General features: G+C 51.2%; 1 protein-coding gene across 1 annotated transcript; it reads left to right on the forward strand.

Annotated features, from left to right (window-relative positions):
• The first annotated feature begins 333 nt into the window (after positions 1 to 333).
• On the forward strand, positions 334 to 5,030 carry CYP2R1 (cytochrome P450 family 2 subfamily R member 1). Its single transcript, XM_066583707.1, has 5 exons — positions 334 to 627; positions 1,246 to 1,387; positions 2,309 to 2,941; positions 3,247 to 3,576; positions 4,686 to 5,030. Exons 1-5 carry the CDS (start codon positions 412 to 414, stop codon positions 4,859 to 4,861), a joined length of 1,497 nt encoding a protein of 498 aa, XP_066439804.1. The 5' UTR covers positions 334 to 411; the 3' UTR covers positions 4,862 to 5,030.
• The last annotated feature ends 11,008 nt before the right edge of the window (positions 5,031 to 16,038 follow it).

Below are 16,038 nucleotides of genomic sequence, written 5' to 3' on the forward strand. Positions count from 1 at the left end.
GACAGCAGCAGAAGAGCGGAGACATAAACCCTCTGGGGGTCTGCGGACTGCGGGGTTTGTGAAAGTACTGCAAGGGGAAAAACAATTAGCGCAACTCCATTTTTTCTCCAACTCCCCCTACTGAAGTGTTTGGAGATCTCAGGACAATCATGACGTCACTGCGGCTTCAGCTCGTCCGCTCGCGTGACGTCATAAACATCTGTCCACGGAGAAGTGAGAAAACCGGCGGAGTGAAGAGGGGGAGGGGCGGTATTGATACAATGTATACTCCGGATGGGCGGGGCACTGACGTCAGCTGCCCTTCATCAGGCACGTCTTCCAATCAGAAGAGAGCGCCGCTCCCGTCCGGCCAATGGCGGGGCGGCGCCCACGTGTGCCGGGGTTATTGGGTTCGGTCGGGGCGCCGGTGAGATGTCGGCGGGGGGCTGGTGCCCTCCGGTGTGGGGGGTGGCGGCCGCCGCGCTGCTCCTCCCCCTCCTCGTCCTGCTGGTTAGACACGTGATGCGGCAGCGCAGACCCCCCGGCTTCCCGCCAGGACCCCCCGGGCTGCCGCTGATCGGTAACATCCTGGCTCTGGCCCGGGACCCGCACGTGTACATGAGGAAGCAGAGCGCCGTGCACGGACAGGTGGGGCCCGGGGGCTGATATACGGCAGGGGCTGGGCGCTATATACAAGGTGGGGGATGGGCTACACCGGAGGGGGCGGGGCTGGGCACTATATACAGGAGAGGGGGCGTGGCCCTATATACAAGGCGGTGGGTGGGCTACACCGGAGGGGGCGGGGCCGGACACTATATACAGGAGAGGGGGCGGGGCACTATATACAAGGCGGTGGGTGGGCGCTATATACAAGGTGGGGGATGGGCTACACTAGAGGGGGCGGGGCTGGACACTATATACAGGAGAGGGGCAGGGGCCCTATATACAGGATAGGGGGAGGGGCCCTATATACAGGGTGTGGGAGGGGCTGGGCCCAATATAAAGGGTGTGGGAGGGGCTGGGCCCTATATACAGGATAGGGGAGGGGGCTGGACTAGAGGGGGAGGGGCTGGACCCTATATACAGGAAAGGGGCGGATTTGGACCCTATATACAGGGTGGGAGGAGGGGCTGGGCCCTATATACAATATAGAGAGGATGCTGTATCTTATATACCATGTAGTGGGAGGGGCTATGCCTTATGTACATTATAGGGGGAGGGGCTTTGTCTGTAAGGTAATCCAGGGGGTTTGGTCTTCCCCCTCAGATCTTCAGTCTGGACCTTGGGGGGATTCCTGCGGTGGTCCTGAACGGCTACGATGCGTTGAAGGAGTGTTTGGTGCGCCAGAGTGATGTCTTCGCCGACCGCCCGTCGCTGCCGCTGTTTCTGAAGCTAACGAAGATGGGAGGTAAGAGGCGCCGCGTCAGCTGCAGTCTTATGGAAATAGTGAGGACGGCGATGGAGAACAATGATCTCGGTGCCCAGCAGGAGGCGCTCCGACGTGGGGGACGTCCCGGGACCAGCGCGTTAATAAGTCCGCGACGTCCTCCAGGACCCCCTTGGGGCGCGGTCACACGGGCGCACGCAGAAACAGCGCCGCCTTGCCGTTACGTATCCCTTCTAGAACAAGCAGCGAGCGGAGCCTAATACTGCAGCGTGTGTCCGAGCAACATGCGTGATAACCGCCCTGCGGCGCGCTCCTCGTCCGCACGGACGCAGGCGTGACGATCGATGGAAATCCATTCACCGCGATATCCGAGGGCGTAATACGCGGTGAACATCCGCCCGGGCCGATGAGCCCTTACCAAGAACCAATCCAGACTGCTACATTGTAACGAGCTGCATTGGGGCGGAGGCACAGTGCGCAAAAAATACAGCGCTGTCAGAAACATGTTTCTCACGCAGACCCCGCCTCCAATAAGACCCCGCCTCCAATAAGACCCCGCCTCCAATAAGACCCCGCCTCTAGTAAGACCCCGCCTCTAGTAAGACTCCACCTCCAGTAAGACTCCACCTCCAATAAGACCCCGCCTCCAGTAAGACTCCACCTCCAGTAAGACTCCACCTCCAGTAAGACCCCACCTCCAGTAAGACCCCGCCTCCAATAAGACTCCGCCTCTGGATCCCGCGACAGGTTTAATTTCGGGGCCAGTCCTCGCGATACGCCCTTTATGCGTCAGTCGGATGGCGCTTTATTTACGGCTCCCGAATGCGACATTTCGAGGAGGTTCAGACGCGGCACATGTGTTTTCCGTCACGGATTTGAGGCGCCGTTCGCGTGCCATGACTGCAGTTGGCACTCCTTATAGACGTCCCCTCTGGTTTTCAGGTCTCCTCAACGCCAAGTATGGCCGCTGCTGGACGGAGCATCGCAAGCTGGCGGTCAGCACCTTCCGCAACTTCGGTTACGGTCAGAAGGCGTTTGAGAGCCGCATCTGCGAGGAGGCGTCCTTCTTCCTGGACGCGGTGGACACATATAAAGGCAAGGCCCTGGACCTGAAGCACCTGACCACCATCGCCGTCTCCAACGTCTCCAACCTGGTGCTGTTCGGCGAACGCTTCCGCTACGACGACGGCGACTTCCTGCACATGATCGAGATCTTCAGCCAGAACATCGAGCTGGCCACCAGCGCCTGGGTCTTCCTCTACAACGCCTTCCCCCTCATCGGCCTGCTGCCCTTCGGCGGGCACCAGCAGCTCTTCCGCAACGCCCACCAGGTCTACCGCTTCCTCCTACAGATCATCCAGCGCTTCTCCGAAAACCGCAAACCGCACTCACCGCGCCATTTCATAGATGCCTACCTGGATGAGATGGAGCGCGGCGCCGACGATCCCGACAGCACCTACTCCACCGACAACCTGGTCTTCTCTGTGGGGGAGCTGATCATTGCCGGGACGGAGACCACCACCAATGTGCTCAGGTGGGCGGTGCTCTTCATGGCGCTCTACCCCAACATACAAGGTGAGGACACACCCCTGACTAAGCTCCTCCCCTCAGTCTGTGGCCCCTTTTCATTACAGTTTATATATTGAGCAGCAGTGTAAAGCATGGAGGAGGATGAAAGCCGCAGCCCTCAATGAGATCGGAGGGGAATTACAGACCCTCTCTGACCAGAGCTTTGTCCTAATGAAGCAGTGCTGCAGTGTAAAGCATGGCGGGTGATCAGCTAGCGTGTGTGATGAGGCAGGAAGCGGAGCTTAGGCATTTTGCGCCTCTTCAGTGAAGGCTAACGACTTGACTTCTCGTATCTTCGTTTTTTTTCTTAGCTCAGGTTCAGAAAGAAATTGACCTTGTGGTCGGCCCGAACCGGCCGCCAGCCTTCGAGGAGCGCGCCAGCATGCCGTACACGGAGGCCGTCCTGCACGAGGTCCTCAGGTTCTGCAACATCGCCCCCTTGGGGATCTTTCACGCCACTTCCAGAGACACGGTGGTGCGGGGATATTCGCTCCCGGAAGGCACCACGGTCATCACCAACCTCTACTCCGTCCACTTCGACGAGAAGTACTGGCGCGACCCGGACATCTTCTACCCGGAGCGCTTCCTGGACGCCGCCGGGCAGTTCGTCAAGAAGGAGGCGTTTGTGCCGTTCTCGTTAGGTGAGGAGCCGCCCGCCATCAATCACCACTATTGGGCTGTCGCAGGGCGAGGCGGCATCGCGCTCGGGGCGGGCAGCGCTCCCACTTGTGTCGGTCACTTCAGGAGGTAGCGATCGTCATTTTCACTGTGCGCCGCGCCGGGTGTTCCCGGCTGAAAACGATGAGTGATGCGCTCCGCGGGAACGCGATAAGATCCAACGTGCCGCCATTTTTATTTTTTTGCACCGTGATGCAGAAAAAAAATAGCTTTTGTATATATCGCCATTCAGAAGAACGGCGTTCATATTCGTGCGTCTCACAGCGCACAAGTCCTGCACGATTTTTTTCGGCCGCTATGACACGAGCGTTAGTGTTCGCAATTGGCGCTGTTACACAAGCATTAGTGCCCTTGTATAATAACGCCCGGACGCGCAGTTACTCCCACGCAAAACACTGGTTTAAAAATTCGGTTCGCGGCCGCCACGTGCATGACGAGCGCACGATCAGTGAGGCCCCTCCCATAATTACCGGCAGAGGTAATGTCACGGTGGCCGATTAGCCGTCCTCGTTATACGCCGCCGCTTCTCGGGATTTCTGGCTACAATGTCTCATTTTGAAGCTTAGGCCTTCTGGCCCCGGCGGGGGAGGGGGAGTCTCACGGACGCCATTAATTGGACGCTGTCTGTAATTGGTCCTACTTCTGCCATGTCAGTGGTCAGCGCTGGTGGAGGTAACCCTAATTGGACCGGTGACTGCCAGCCGTCCGCACGCAGTTCCTGCTTTACGAACGATTCATGTCTGCTGCGGTCTGCGACAAACCTGCCACGTGAATTCCCCCAGAGCTCCTGCGTCTGCTATAGAGTTAGGGTAAATACCTTAGCCACACCCCTCATGTTAAGCCACACCCACTTTTATAAAGCATGTGGGATAAGTGTGATTTGTTTTGTGTAGAATAGTGCGTGCATCAAACTGCGCCATTTTTCTTCCAGTTTTCTGGCGCTGGATGCTTCACTGTACAGGGACGCCGGCCCTTTAAGTGCTTTTACCGGAACGATTTGTGATAAGAGGCGGTGCCGAGGGGGAGGGGCTTGCGGTGGTCCGCTGGTCTCATGGTGCTTTGTCTTTGGCAGGTAGAAGACATTGTCCGGGGGAGCAGCTCGCCCGCATGGAGCTCTTCCTCTTCTTCTCGGCTCTTCTGCAGCGCTTCCACCTCCACTTTCCACACGGCTTTATCCCAAACCTGAAGCCCAAGCTGGGCATGACGCTGCAGCCGTACCCGTACCTCATCTGTGCCGAGCGACGCTGAGCCGCAGCCTCCCAGGACAAGACCAAAGGCGCCCGCCATCAGTCACATCCGTCAGATACCCCTCCCCCACCAATGCTGCTGCCAGCGCCCGATGCCACTCTGGATTTTATACCAGCTGCAACATTTTGTATTATTACATTTTAAAACTAACAAAAAATGTTTTATCACTTCAAAATACAAATGTGGGATGTATTACTGCTGCCACCGAGCCCCGCCCCCGACGATGACATCACTGATATAATGGGAAGTAGTCGCAGCCCCGCCCCCGACGATGACATCACTGACATAATGGGAAGTAGTCGCAGCCCCGCCCCCGACGATGACATCACTGACATAATGGGAAGTAGTCGCAGCCCCGCCCCCTGACGATGACATCACTGACATAATGGGAAGTAGTCGCAGCCCCGCCCCCTGACGATGACATCACTGACATAATGGGAAGTAGTCGCAGCCCCGCCCCGCCCCCTGCCGATGACATCACTGATATAATGGGAAGTAGTCACAGCCCCGCCCCCGACGATGACATCACTGACATAATGGGAAGTAGTCGCAGCCCCGCCCCCTGACGATGACATCACTGACATAATGGGAAGTAGTCACAGCCCCGCCCCCGACGATGACATCACTGACATAATGGGAAGTAGTCACAGCCCCGCCCCCTGACGATGACATCACTGACATAATGGGAAGTAGTCACAGCCCCGCCCCCGACGATGACATCACTGACATAATGGGAAGTAGTCACAGCCCCGCCCCCTGACGATGACATCACTGATATAATGGGAAGTAGTCACAGCCCCACCCCCGACGATGACATCACTGACATAATGGGAAGTAGTCACAGCCCCACCCCCTGTCGATGACATCACTGACATAATGGGAAGTAGTCACAGCCCCGCCCCCTGCCGATGACATCACTGACATAATGGGAAGTAGTCACAGCCCCGCCCCCTGCCGATGACATCACTGACATAATGGGAAGTAGTCACAGCCCCGCCCCCTGCCGATGACATCACTGACATAATGATGAGATCAGATAGCCTAGTGGTTAGACCCTCCCAAAGGAGAATGATATAAAATTCTATACTTTGTTGACAAACATGCACTCGAAACAGACAAAGACACTTTAAAATTGGGGAATAGGTGGCTGAACTAAGGCCTTAAGGCTGGCTTCACACGGGCGGATTCTTGGCGGAAATATCACGGTTTGGCCGCAGCAAAAAAACCTGCAAGATTTCCGCAGGGAGAACTGCTGCTTCAAAACCTGCGGCCCAGCCGCTCGCTCTTTCGCTGCGGCTGGCGCTCCCAAAGAGGTGAGCGCGACTGCAGCGGGAAAAAAAAATGGACATGCTGCAGTCAGCAAATCCGCGCCGCAGCAGCTGCTTCTGCCGGCTTAGCTGCAGCGTAATTACCGTCCGGTGTGGATGAGATTTCTCAGAAATGTGGTCCACATGGCTGGCGAATCCCGGGGCTAGCGGCCGCAGGCGGATCGGCCCCATGTATATTGCGGGCGGCTGTGAGGGCGGTTGTCTCCAGCCGCTCTTCACAGAGCATGCAGTGTCCCACCTCCGGTCCTCAGGGACCCCGACAGGTCCTGTTTTCTGGATAGCCTCAGTATCGCACAGGTGATGTCATTATCGTCGGTCCTCTGACATCACAGGGGTTCGTACTAGAGGAGATCCTGAAAACATCACCCGTCGGGGTCCCTGAGGACCGGAGGTGGGAAACACTGGTTTAGGGTAATGACAACTGTTGGCAGCCAATACTGGGGCGCACAGGGTGTCAGATATGGGAGGGGCTATGAGCAGTCCCGGTTGTGGCGGACGCTGGAGAGGGAGGTCTCTGGTGGACCACAAAGGAGGCTGCAGATGTCTCCAGCCTCTGTCACAACATCTTCTATGCGAAGGGTTAATGCCCAGGCGACATTCCGTGGTGAGCGACTTCAGGACTCTCCGCCTACAAAGCCGCGCCCATCCGCAATGTAAGTGTGGATGCACTGATTCCATCGCTCCCATAGAGAGCAGTGGAGCCCGGCCATGCCAAATCCACGCAAAAATAGAGCATGTAGTGATCCCCCCCGCTAGAACCCCCCCCTCCCCCCCCTCCGCAATTTGCATCGGATGTCTGCTGGAAGCTGCGGAACTTAGTGCCTTCCAATGGGCAAATATCCCGGCGGATCGTCCCCGCACGGGTGCCAGGCTGTCTTCTTGCTTTTGGCAATTTTCTGCTTAGTCTGCCAGGTATACCCCAGAGCTGCTCCCCCTCTATACAAACCTTATATACAGTGATGTCATAGATTACTGCTGCCAACCAGCCTGTATATCGTGTCTGAGAGGTACTCACAGCCCCGCCCCCTGCTGATGACATCACTGATATAATGAGTAGTTACAGCCCCACCCCCTGCTGATGACATCACTGATATGAGTAGTCACAGCCCCGCCCCCTGCTGATGACATCACTGATATAATAACGTGATGAGACATGAGATCTGACACCTTATACTACAGTGACATCATCTCTTACTGCTGACAACCAGCCTGTATATCATGTCTGAGAGGTAGTCACAGCCCCGCCCCCTGCTGATGACATCACTGATATGACATGTGATCAGACAGGAGATCCAGCAGATTATACTCAGTGACATCATCTATTACTGCTGACAACCAGCCTGTATATCATGTCGGAAAGGTAGTCACAGCCCCGCCCCCTGCTGATGACATCACTGATATGACATGAGATCCAACACCTGATACTACAGTGACAGCCTGCACATGATGTCTGAGAGGTAGCCAGCCCCGCCCCCTGCTGATGACATCACTGCAGAGAAGCCTATAGCACTGAATAATGGTTTATTGATTACTATATGTACTAATATTAGAGCTGCTGTGTCAGTGTTTCTGTGACTTGTAGTACGTCACCCAGATAGATCAGCGCTGAGTCACTACTTTAGATGCTGACAGAAAAAGCAGCAATGATGAAGCATTTGTGAACGAGTGCTGAGCTAGCAGAAGAACCAAGAGGAGATGACATCAGGATGAGCCCAGAACATTCCAGAACTCTTCATAAATCTACCCCTTCCCCCCAGAGATAGCGGGCGCAGAACCACTCCCGACCACCGATCCCACCCTCCAGGCCCATCAGCTTTTGCTGCAGTTTGTGATGTTTATTTTTATTCACAGTTGCAAGAAAAATAAGTGAACCTTCTGGAATTACAAACACAATGTGACTACCGCCAGCGGGGGGGACTGCTCATGATGCCTGGTCCCGGGGGAGCGTGACCTCCAGTCATTAATGCTCTGTGGATCTCCACCAAGTGTTTTCTGGGGGAGCAGCTACATTTCACACACGTTTGAGGAAGAATCCTGGAACCTTCCTCCGTGCAAGTGTGCTTCAGTAGAGGAGTATTTCTGGGGTGCCTTGTGTGCACAGCCCTCTCCATGACAGAGACTCTCCAGAGGGTTAAGGTCAGGACTTGGACTTTCTGTTCCACCGTTCTCCAGCTGTTTGTTTTGGATCGTTGTCCAATTGCATCACCCAACGTCTCTTCCACTTGAGGTCCTGAACATCCTTTACAGCCTCCTGGAAGACGTCCTCATCCTCCTTACAATTCACTGATCACAAGGCATCCGGACCCCGAGGCGCAGAGACCCAATCCATGATGTCCCCTCTACCATAGCTCCAATCTATAATCTCTCCTCTACTATATCCCAAAGCATGATGTTCTTCCATCTTAGCCATAAACAACGATGCCCACTCCACCACAGCCCCAAACCACGATGACCCCTCTGCTATACCCCAATCCTTCATGCCCCCTCTTGCTATACCCCAATCCTTCATGCCCCCTGTTATACCCCAATCCTTCAAGACCCCTCTTACTATTCCCCAGTCCATCATGCCCCGTTATACCCCAATCCTCCATGCCCCCTGTTATACCCCAATGCATCATGCCCCCTCTTACTATACCCCCAATCCATCATGCCCCCTCTTACTATACCCCCAAACCATCATGCCGCCTCTTACTATACCCCCAAACCATCATGCCCTTGTTATACCCCAATGCATCATGCCCTCTTACTATACCCCCAATCCATCATGCCCCCTCTTACTATACCCCCAATCCATTATGCCCCCTCTTACTATACCCCCAAACCATCATGCCCCCTCTTACTATACCCCCAATCCATGATGCCCCCTCTTACTATGCCCGCAATCCATCATGCCCCCTCTTACTATGCCCCCAATCCATCATGCCCCCTCTTACTATGCCCCCAAACCATCATGCCCCCTTACTATACCCCATTCCATCATGTACCTTCTACTATACCCCCTGCACTGAGGAATACGCAGTACAGCTGTGTGTTATTAGTTACATTACATAGGGGTCACTTACTTTCCTCCTGTACTGTGGATGATGGGTGGTATAGCTGTGTGTTATTAGTTACATTACATAGGGAGTCACTTACTTTCCCCCTGTACTGTGGATGATGGGCGGTACAGCTGTGTGTTATTAGTTACATTACATAGGGGGGTCACTTACTTTCCCCCTGTACTGTGGATGATGGGCGGTACAGCTGTGTGTTATTAGTTACATTACATAGGGGGTCACTTACTTTCCTCCTGTACTGTGGATGATGGGTGGTACAGCTGTGTGTTATTAGTTACATTACATAGGGGGTCACTTACTTTCCTCCTGTACTGTGGATGATGGGCGGTACAGCTGTGTGTTATTAGTTACATTACATAGGGGGTCACTTACTTTCCTCCTGTACTGTGGATGATGGGTGGTACAGCTGTGTTATTAGTTACATTACATAGGGGGTCACTTACTTTCCCCCTGTACTGTGGATGATGGGTGGTACATCTGTGTGTTATTAGTTACATTACATAGGGGGGTCACTTACTTTCCTCCTGTACTGTGGATGATGGGCGGTACAGCTGTGTGTTATTAGTTACATTACATAGGGGGTCACTTACTTTCCCCCTGTACTGTGGATGATGGGCGGTACAGCTGTGTGTTATTAGTTACATTACATAGGGGGTCACTTACTTTCCTCCTGTACTGTGGATGATGGGCGGTACAGCTGTGTTATTAGTTACATTACATAGGGGGTCACTTACTTTCCCCCTGTACTGTGGATGATGGGCAGTACAGCTGTGTGTTATTAGTTACATTACATAGGGGGTCACTTACTTTCCTCCTGTACTGTGGATGATGGGCGGTACAGCTGTGTGTTATTAGTTACATTACATAGGGGGTCACTTACTTTCCTCCTGCACTGTGGATGATGGGTGGTACAGCTGTGTGTTATTAGTTACATTACATAGGGGGTCACTTACTTTCCTCCTGTACTGTGGATGATGGGCGGTACAGCTGTGTTATTAGCTACATTACATAGGGGGTCACTTACTTTCCTCCTGTACTGGGGATGATGGGCGGTACAGCTGTGTGTTATTAGTTACATTACATAGGGGGTCACTTACTTTCCTCCTGTACTGTGGATGATGGTCAGTACAGCTGTGTGTTATTAGTTACATTACATAGGGGGTCACTTACTTTCCTCCTGTACTGTGGATGATGGGTGGTACAGCTGTGTGTTATCAGTTACATTACATAGGGGGTCACTTACTTTCCTCCTGTACTGTGGATGATGGGTGGTACAGCTGTGTGTTATCAGTTACATTACATAGGGGGTCACTTACTTTCCTCCTGTACTGTGGGGGATGGGCGGTACAGCTGTGTTATTAGTTACATTACAGAGGGGGTCACTTACTTTCCTCCTGTACTGTGGATGATGGGCGGTACAGCTGTGTGTTATTAGTTACATTACATAGGGGGTCACTTACTTTCCCCCTGTACTGTGGATGATGGGCGGTACAGCTGTGTGTTATTAGTTACATTACATAGGGGGTCACTTACTTTCCTCCTGTACTGTGGATGATGGGCGGTACAGCTGTGTGTTAATAGTTACATTACATAGGGGGTCACTTACTTTCCTCCTGTACTGTGGATGATGGGCGGTACAGCTGTGTGTTATTAGTTACATTACATAGGGGGTCACTTACTTTCATCCTGTACTGTAGATGATGGGCGGTACAGCTGTGTGTTATTAGTTACATTACATAGGGGGTCACTTACTTTCCTCCTGTACTGTGGATGATGGGCGGTACAGCTGTGTGTTATTAGTTACATTACATAGGGGGTCACTTACTTTCCTCCTGCACTGTGGATGATGGGCGGTACAGCTGTGTGTTATTAGTTACATTACATAGGGGGTCACTTACTTTCCTCCTGTACTGTAGATGATGGGCGGTACAGCTGTGTGTTATTAGTTACATTACATAGGGGGTCACTTACTTTCCTCCTGTACTGTGGATGATGGGCGGTACAGCTGTGTGTTATTAGTTACATTACATAGGGGGTCACTTACTTTCCTCCTGTACTGTGGATGATGGGCGGTACAGCTGTGTGTTGTTATTACATTACATAGGGGGTCACTTACTTTCCTCCTGCACTGTGGATGATGGGCGGTACAGCTGTGTTATTAGTTACATTACATAGGGGGTCACTTACTTTCCTCCTGCACTGTGGATGATGGGCGGTACAGCTGTGTGTTATTAGTTATATTACATAGGGGGTCACTTACTTTCCCCCTGTACTGTGGATGATGGGCGGTACAGCTGGGTGTTATTAGTTACATTACATAGGGGGTCACTTACTTTCCTCCTGTACTGTGGGGGATGGGCGGTACAGCTGGGTGTTATTAGTTACATTACATAGGGGGTCACTTACTTTCCCCCTGTACTGTGGATGATGGGCGGTACAGCTGTGTGTTATTAGTTACATTACATAGGGGGTCACTTACTTTCCTCCTGCACTGTGGATGATGGGCGGTACAGCTGTGTGTTATTAGTTACATTACATAGGGGGTCACTTACTTTCCCCCTGTACTGTGGATGATGGGCGGTACAGCTGTGTGTTATTAGTTACATTACATAGGGGGTCACTTACTTTCCTCCTGCACTGTGGATGATGGGCGGTACAGCTGTGTGTTATTAGTTACATTACATAGGGGGTCACTTACTTTCCTCCTGTACTGTGGATGATGAGCGGTACAGATATGTTATTAGTTGCATTACATAGGGGGTCACTTACTTTCCTCCTGTACTGTGGATGATGTGCGGTACAGCTGTGTTATTAGCTACATTACATAGGGGGTCACTTACTTTCCTCCTGTACTGTAGATGATGGGCGGTACAGCTGTGTGTTATTAGTTACATTACATAGGGGGTCACTTACTTTCCTCCTGTACTGTGGGGGATGGGCGGTACAGCTGTGTTATTAGTTACATTACATAGGGGGTCACTTACTTTCCTCCTGTACTGTGGATGATGGGCAGTACAGCTGTGTGTTATTATATACATTACATAGGGGGTCACTTACTTTCCTCCTGTACTGTGGATGATGGGCGGTACAGCTGTGTTATTAGTTACATTACATAGGGGGTCACTTACTTTCCTCCTGTACTGTGGATGATGGGCGGTACAGCTGTGTTATTAGTTACATTACATAGGGGGTCACTTACTTTCCTCCTGTACTGTGGATGATGGGCGGTACAGCTGTGTTATTAGCTACATTACATAGGGGGTCACTTACTTTCCTCCTGTACTGTGGATGATGGGCGGTACAGCTGTGTGTTATTAGTTATATTACATAGGGGGTCACTTACTTTCCTCCTGTACTGTGGATGATGGGCGGTACAGCTGTGTTATTAGTTACATTACATAGGGGGTCACTTACTTTCCTCCTGTGCTGTGGATGATGGGCGGTACAGCTGTGTGTTATTAGTTACATTACATAGGGGGTCACTTACTTTCCTCCTGTACTGTGGATGATGGGCAGTACAGCTGTATGTTATCAGTTACATTACATAGGGGGTCACTTACTTTCCTCCTGTAATGTGGATGATGGGCGGTACAGCTGTGTTATTAGTTACATTACATAGGGGGTCACTTACTTTCCTCCTGTACTGTGGATGATGGGCAGTACAGCTGTATGTTATTAGTTACATTACATAGGGGGTCACTTACTTTCCTCCTGTACTGTGGGGGATGGGCGGTACAGCTGTGTTATTAGTTACATTACATAGGGGGTCACTTACTTTCCTCCTGTACTGTGGATGATGGGCGGTACAGCTGTGTGTTATTAGTTACATTACATAGGGGGTCACTTACTTTCCCCCTGTACTGTGGATGATGGGTTGTACAGCCGTGTGTTATTAGTTACATTACATAGGGGGTCACTTACTTTCCTTCTGTGCTGTGGATGCTGGGCGGTACAGCTGTGTGTTATTAGTTACATTACATAGGGGGTCACTTACTTTCCTCCTGTACTGTGGATGATGGGCGGTACAGCTGTGTGTTATTGGTTACATTACATAGGGGGTCACTTACTTTCCTCCTGTACTGTGGATGATGGGCGGTACAGCTGTGTGTTATTAGTTACATTACATAGGGGGTCACTTACTTTCCCCCTGTACTGTGGATGATGGGCGGTACAGCTGTGTGTTATTGGTTACATTACATAGGGGGTCACTTACTTTCCTCCTGTACTGTGGATGATGGGCGGTACAGCTGGGTGTTATTAGTTACATTACATAGGGGTCACTTACTTTCCTCCTGCACTGTGGATGATGGGCGGTACAGCTGTGTGTTATTAGTTACATTACATAGGGGGTCACTTACTTTCCTCCTGTACTGTCGATGATGGGCGGTACAGCTGTGTGTTATTAGTTACATTACATAGGGGGTCACTTACTTTCCTCCTGTACTGTGGATGATGGGTGGTACAGCTGTGTGTTATTACATTACATAGGGGGTCACTTACTTTCCCCCTGTACTGTGGATGATGGGCGGTACAGCTGTGTGTTATTAGTTACATTACATAGGGGGTCACTTACTTTCCTCCTGTACTGTGGATGATGGGCGGTACAGCTGTGTTATTAGTTACATTACATAGGGGGTCACTTACTTTCCTCCTGTACTGTGGATGATGGGCGGTACAGCTGTGTTATTAGTTACATTACATAGGGGGTCACTTACTTTCCCCCTGTACTGTGGATGATGGGCAGTACAGCTGTGTGTTATTGGTTACATTACATAGGGGGTCACTTACTTTCCTCCTGTACTGTGGATGATGGGCGGTACAGCTGTGTGTTATTAGTTACATTACATAGGGGTCACTTACTTTCCTCCTGTACTGTGGATGATGGGCGGTACAGCTGTGTGTTATTAGTTACATTACATAGGGGGTCACTTACTTTCCTCCTGTACTGTGGATGATGGGCGGTACAGCTGTGTTATTAGTTACATTACATAGGGGGTCACTTACTTTCCTCCTGTACTGTGGATGATGGGCGGTACAGCTGTGTGTTATTAGTTACATTACATAGGGGGTCACTTACTTTCCTCCTGTACTGTGGATGATGGCCGGTACAGCTGTGTTATTAGTTACATTACATAGGGGTCACTTACTTTCCTCCTGTACTGTGGATGATGGGTGGTACAGCTGTGTGTTATTAGTTACATTACATAGGGGGTCACTTACTTTCCCCCTGTTCTGTGGATGATGGGCGGTACAGCTGTGTTATTAGTTACATTACATAGGGGGTCACTTACTTTCCTCCTGTACTGTGGATGATGGGTGGTACAGCTGTGTGTTATTAGTTACATTACATAGGGGTCACTTACTTTCCTCCTGTACTGTGGATGATGGGCGGTACAGCTGTGTGTTGTTAGTTACATTACATAGGGGGTCACTTACTTTCCTCCTGCACTGTGGATGATGGGCGGTACAGCTGTGTGTTATTAGTTACATTACATAGGGGGTCACTTACTTTCCCCCTGTACTGTGGATGATGGGCGGTACAGCTGTGTGTTATTAGTTACATTACATAGGGGGTCACTTACTTTCCTCCTGTACTGTGGATGATGGGTGGTACAGCTGTGTTATTAGTTACATTACATAGGGGGTCACTTACTTTCCTTCTGCACTGTGGATGATGGGCGGTACAGCTGTGTGTTATTAGTTACATTACATAGGGGGTCACTTACTTTCCTCCTGTACTGTGGATGATGGGCAGTACAGCTGTGTGTTATTAGTTACATTACATAGGGGGTCACTTACTTTCCTCCTGCACTGTGGGGGATGGGCGGTACAGCTGTGTTATTAGTTACATTACATAGGGGGTCACTTACTTTCCCCCTGTACTGTGGATGATGGGTGGTACATCTGTGTGTTATTAGTTACATTACATAGGGGGTCACTTACTTTCCTCCTGTACTGTGGATGATGGGCGGTACAGCTGTGTGTTATTAGTTACATTACACAGGGGGTCACTTACTTTCCTCCTGTACCGTGGATGATGGGCGGTACAGCTGGGTGTTATTAGTTACATTACATAGGGGGTCACTTACTTTCCTCCTGTACTGTGGATGATGGGCGGTACAGCTGTGTGTTATTAGTTACATTACATAGGGGGTCACTTACTTTCCTCCTGTACTGTGGATGATGGGTGGTACAGCTGTGTGTTGTTATTACATTACATAGGGGGTCACTTACTTTCCCCCTGTACTGTGGATGATGGGTGGTACATCTGTGTGTTATTAGTTACATTACATAGGGGGTCACTTACTTTCCTTCTGTACTGTGGGTGATGGGCGGTACAGCTGTGTGTTATTAGTTACATTACATAGGGGGTCACTTACTTTCCTCCTGTACTGGGGATGATGGGCGGTACAGCTGTGTGTTATTAGTTACATTACATAGGGGGTCACTTACTTTCCTCCTGTACTGTAGATGATGGGCGGTACAGATGTGCGTTATTAGTTACATTACATAGGGGGTCACTTACTTTCCTCCTGTACTGTGGATGATGGGCGGTACAGCTGTGTGTTATTAGTTACATTACATAGGGGGTCACTTACTTTCCTCCTGTACTGTGGATGATGGGCGGTACAGCTGTGTGTTATTAGTTACATTACATAGGGGGTCACTTACTTTCCCCCTGTACTGTGGATGATGGGCCGTACAGCTGTGTGTTATTAGTTACATTACATAGGGGGTCACTTACTTTCCTCCTGCACTGTGGATGATGGGCGGTACAGCTGTGTGTTATTAG

The sequence above is a fragment of the Eleutherodactylus coqui genome, chromosome 11 (genome assembly GCF_035609145.1).
Source record: "Eleutherodactylus coqui strain aEleCoq1 chromosome 11, aEleCoq1.hap1, whole genome shotgun sequence".
Taxonomy (NCBI): Eukaryota; Metazoa; Chordata; class Amphibia; order Anura; family Eleutherodactylidae; genus Eleutherodactylus; species Eleutherodactylus coqui.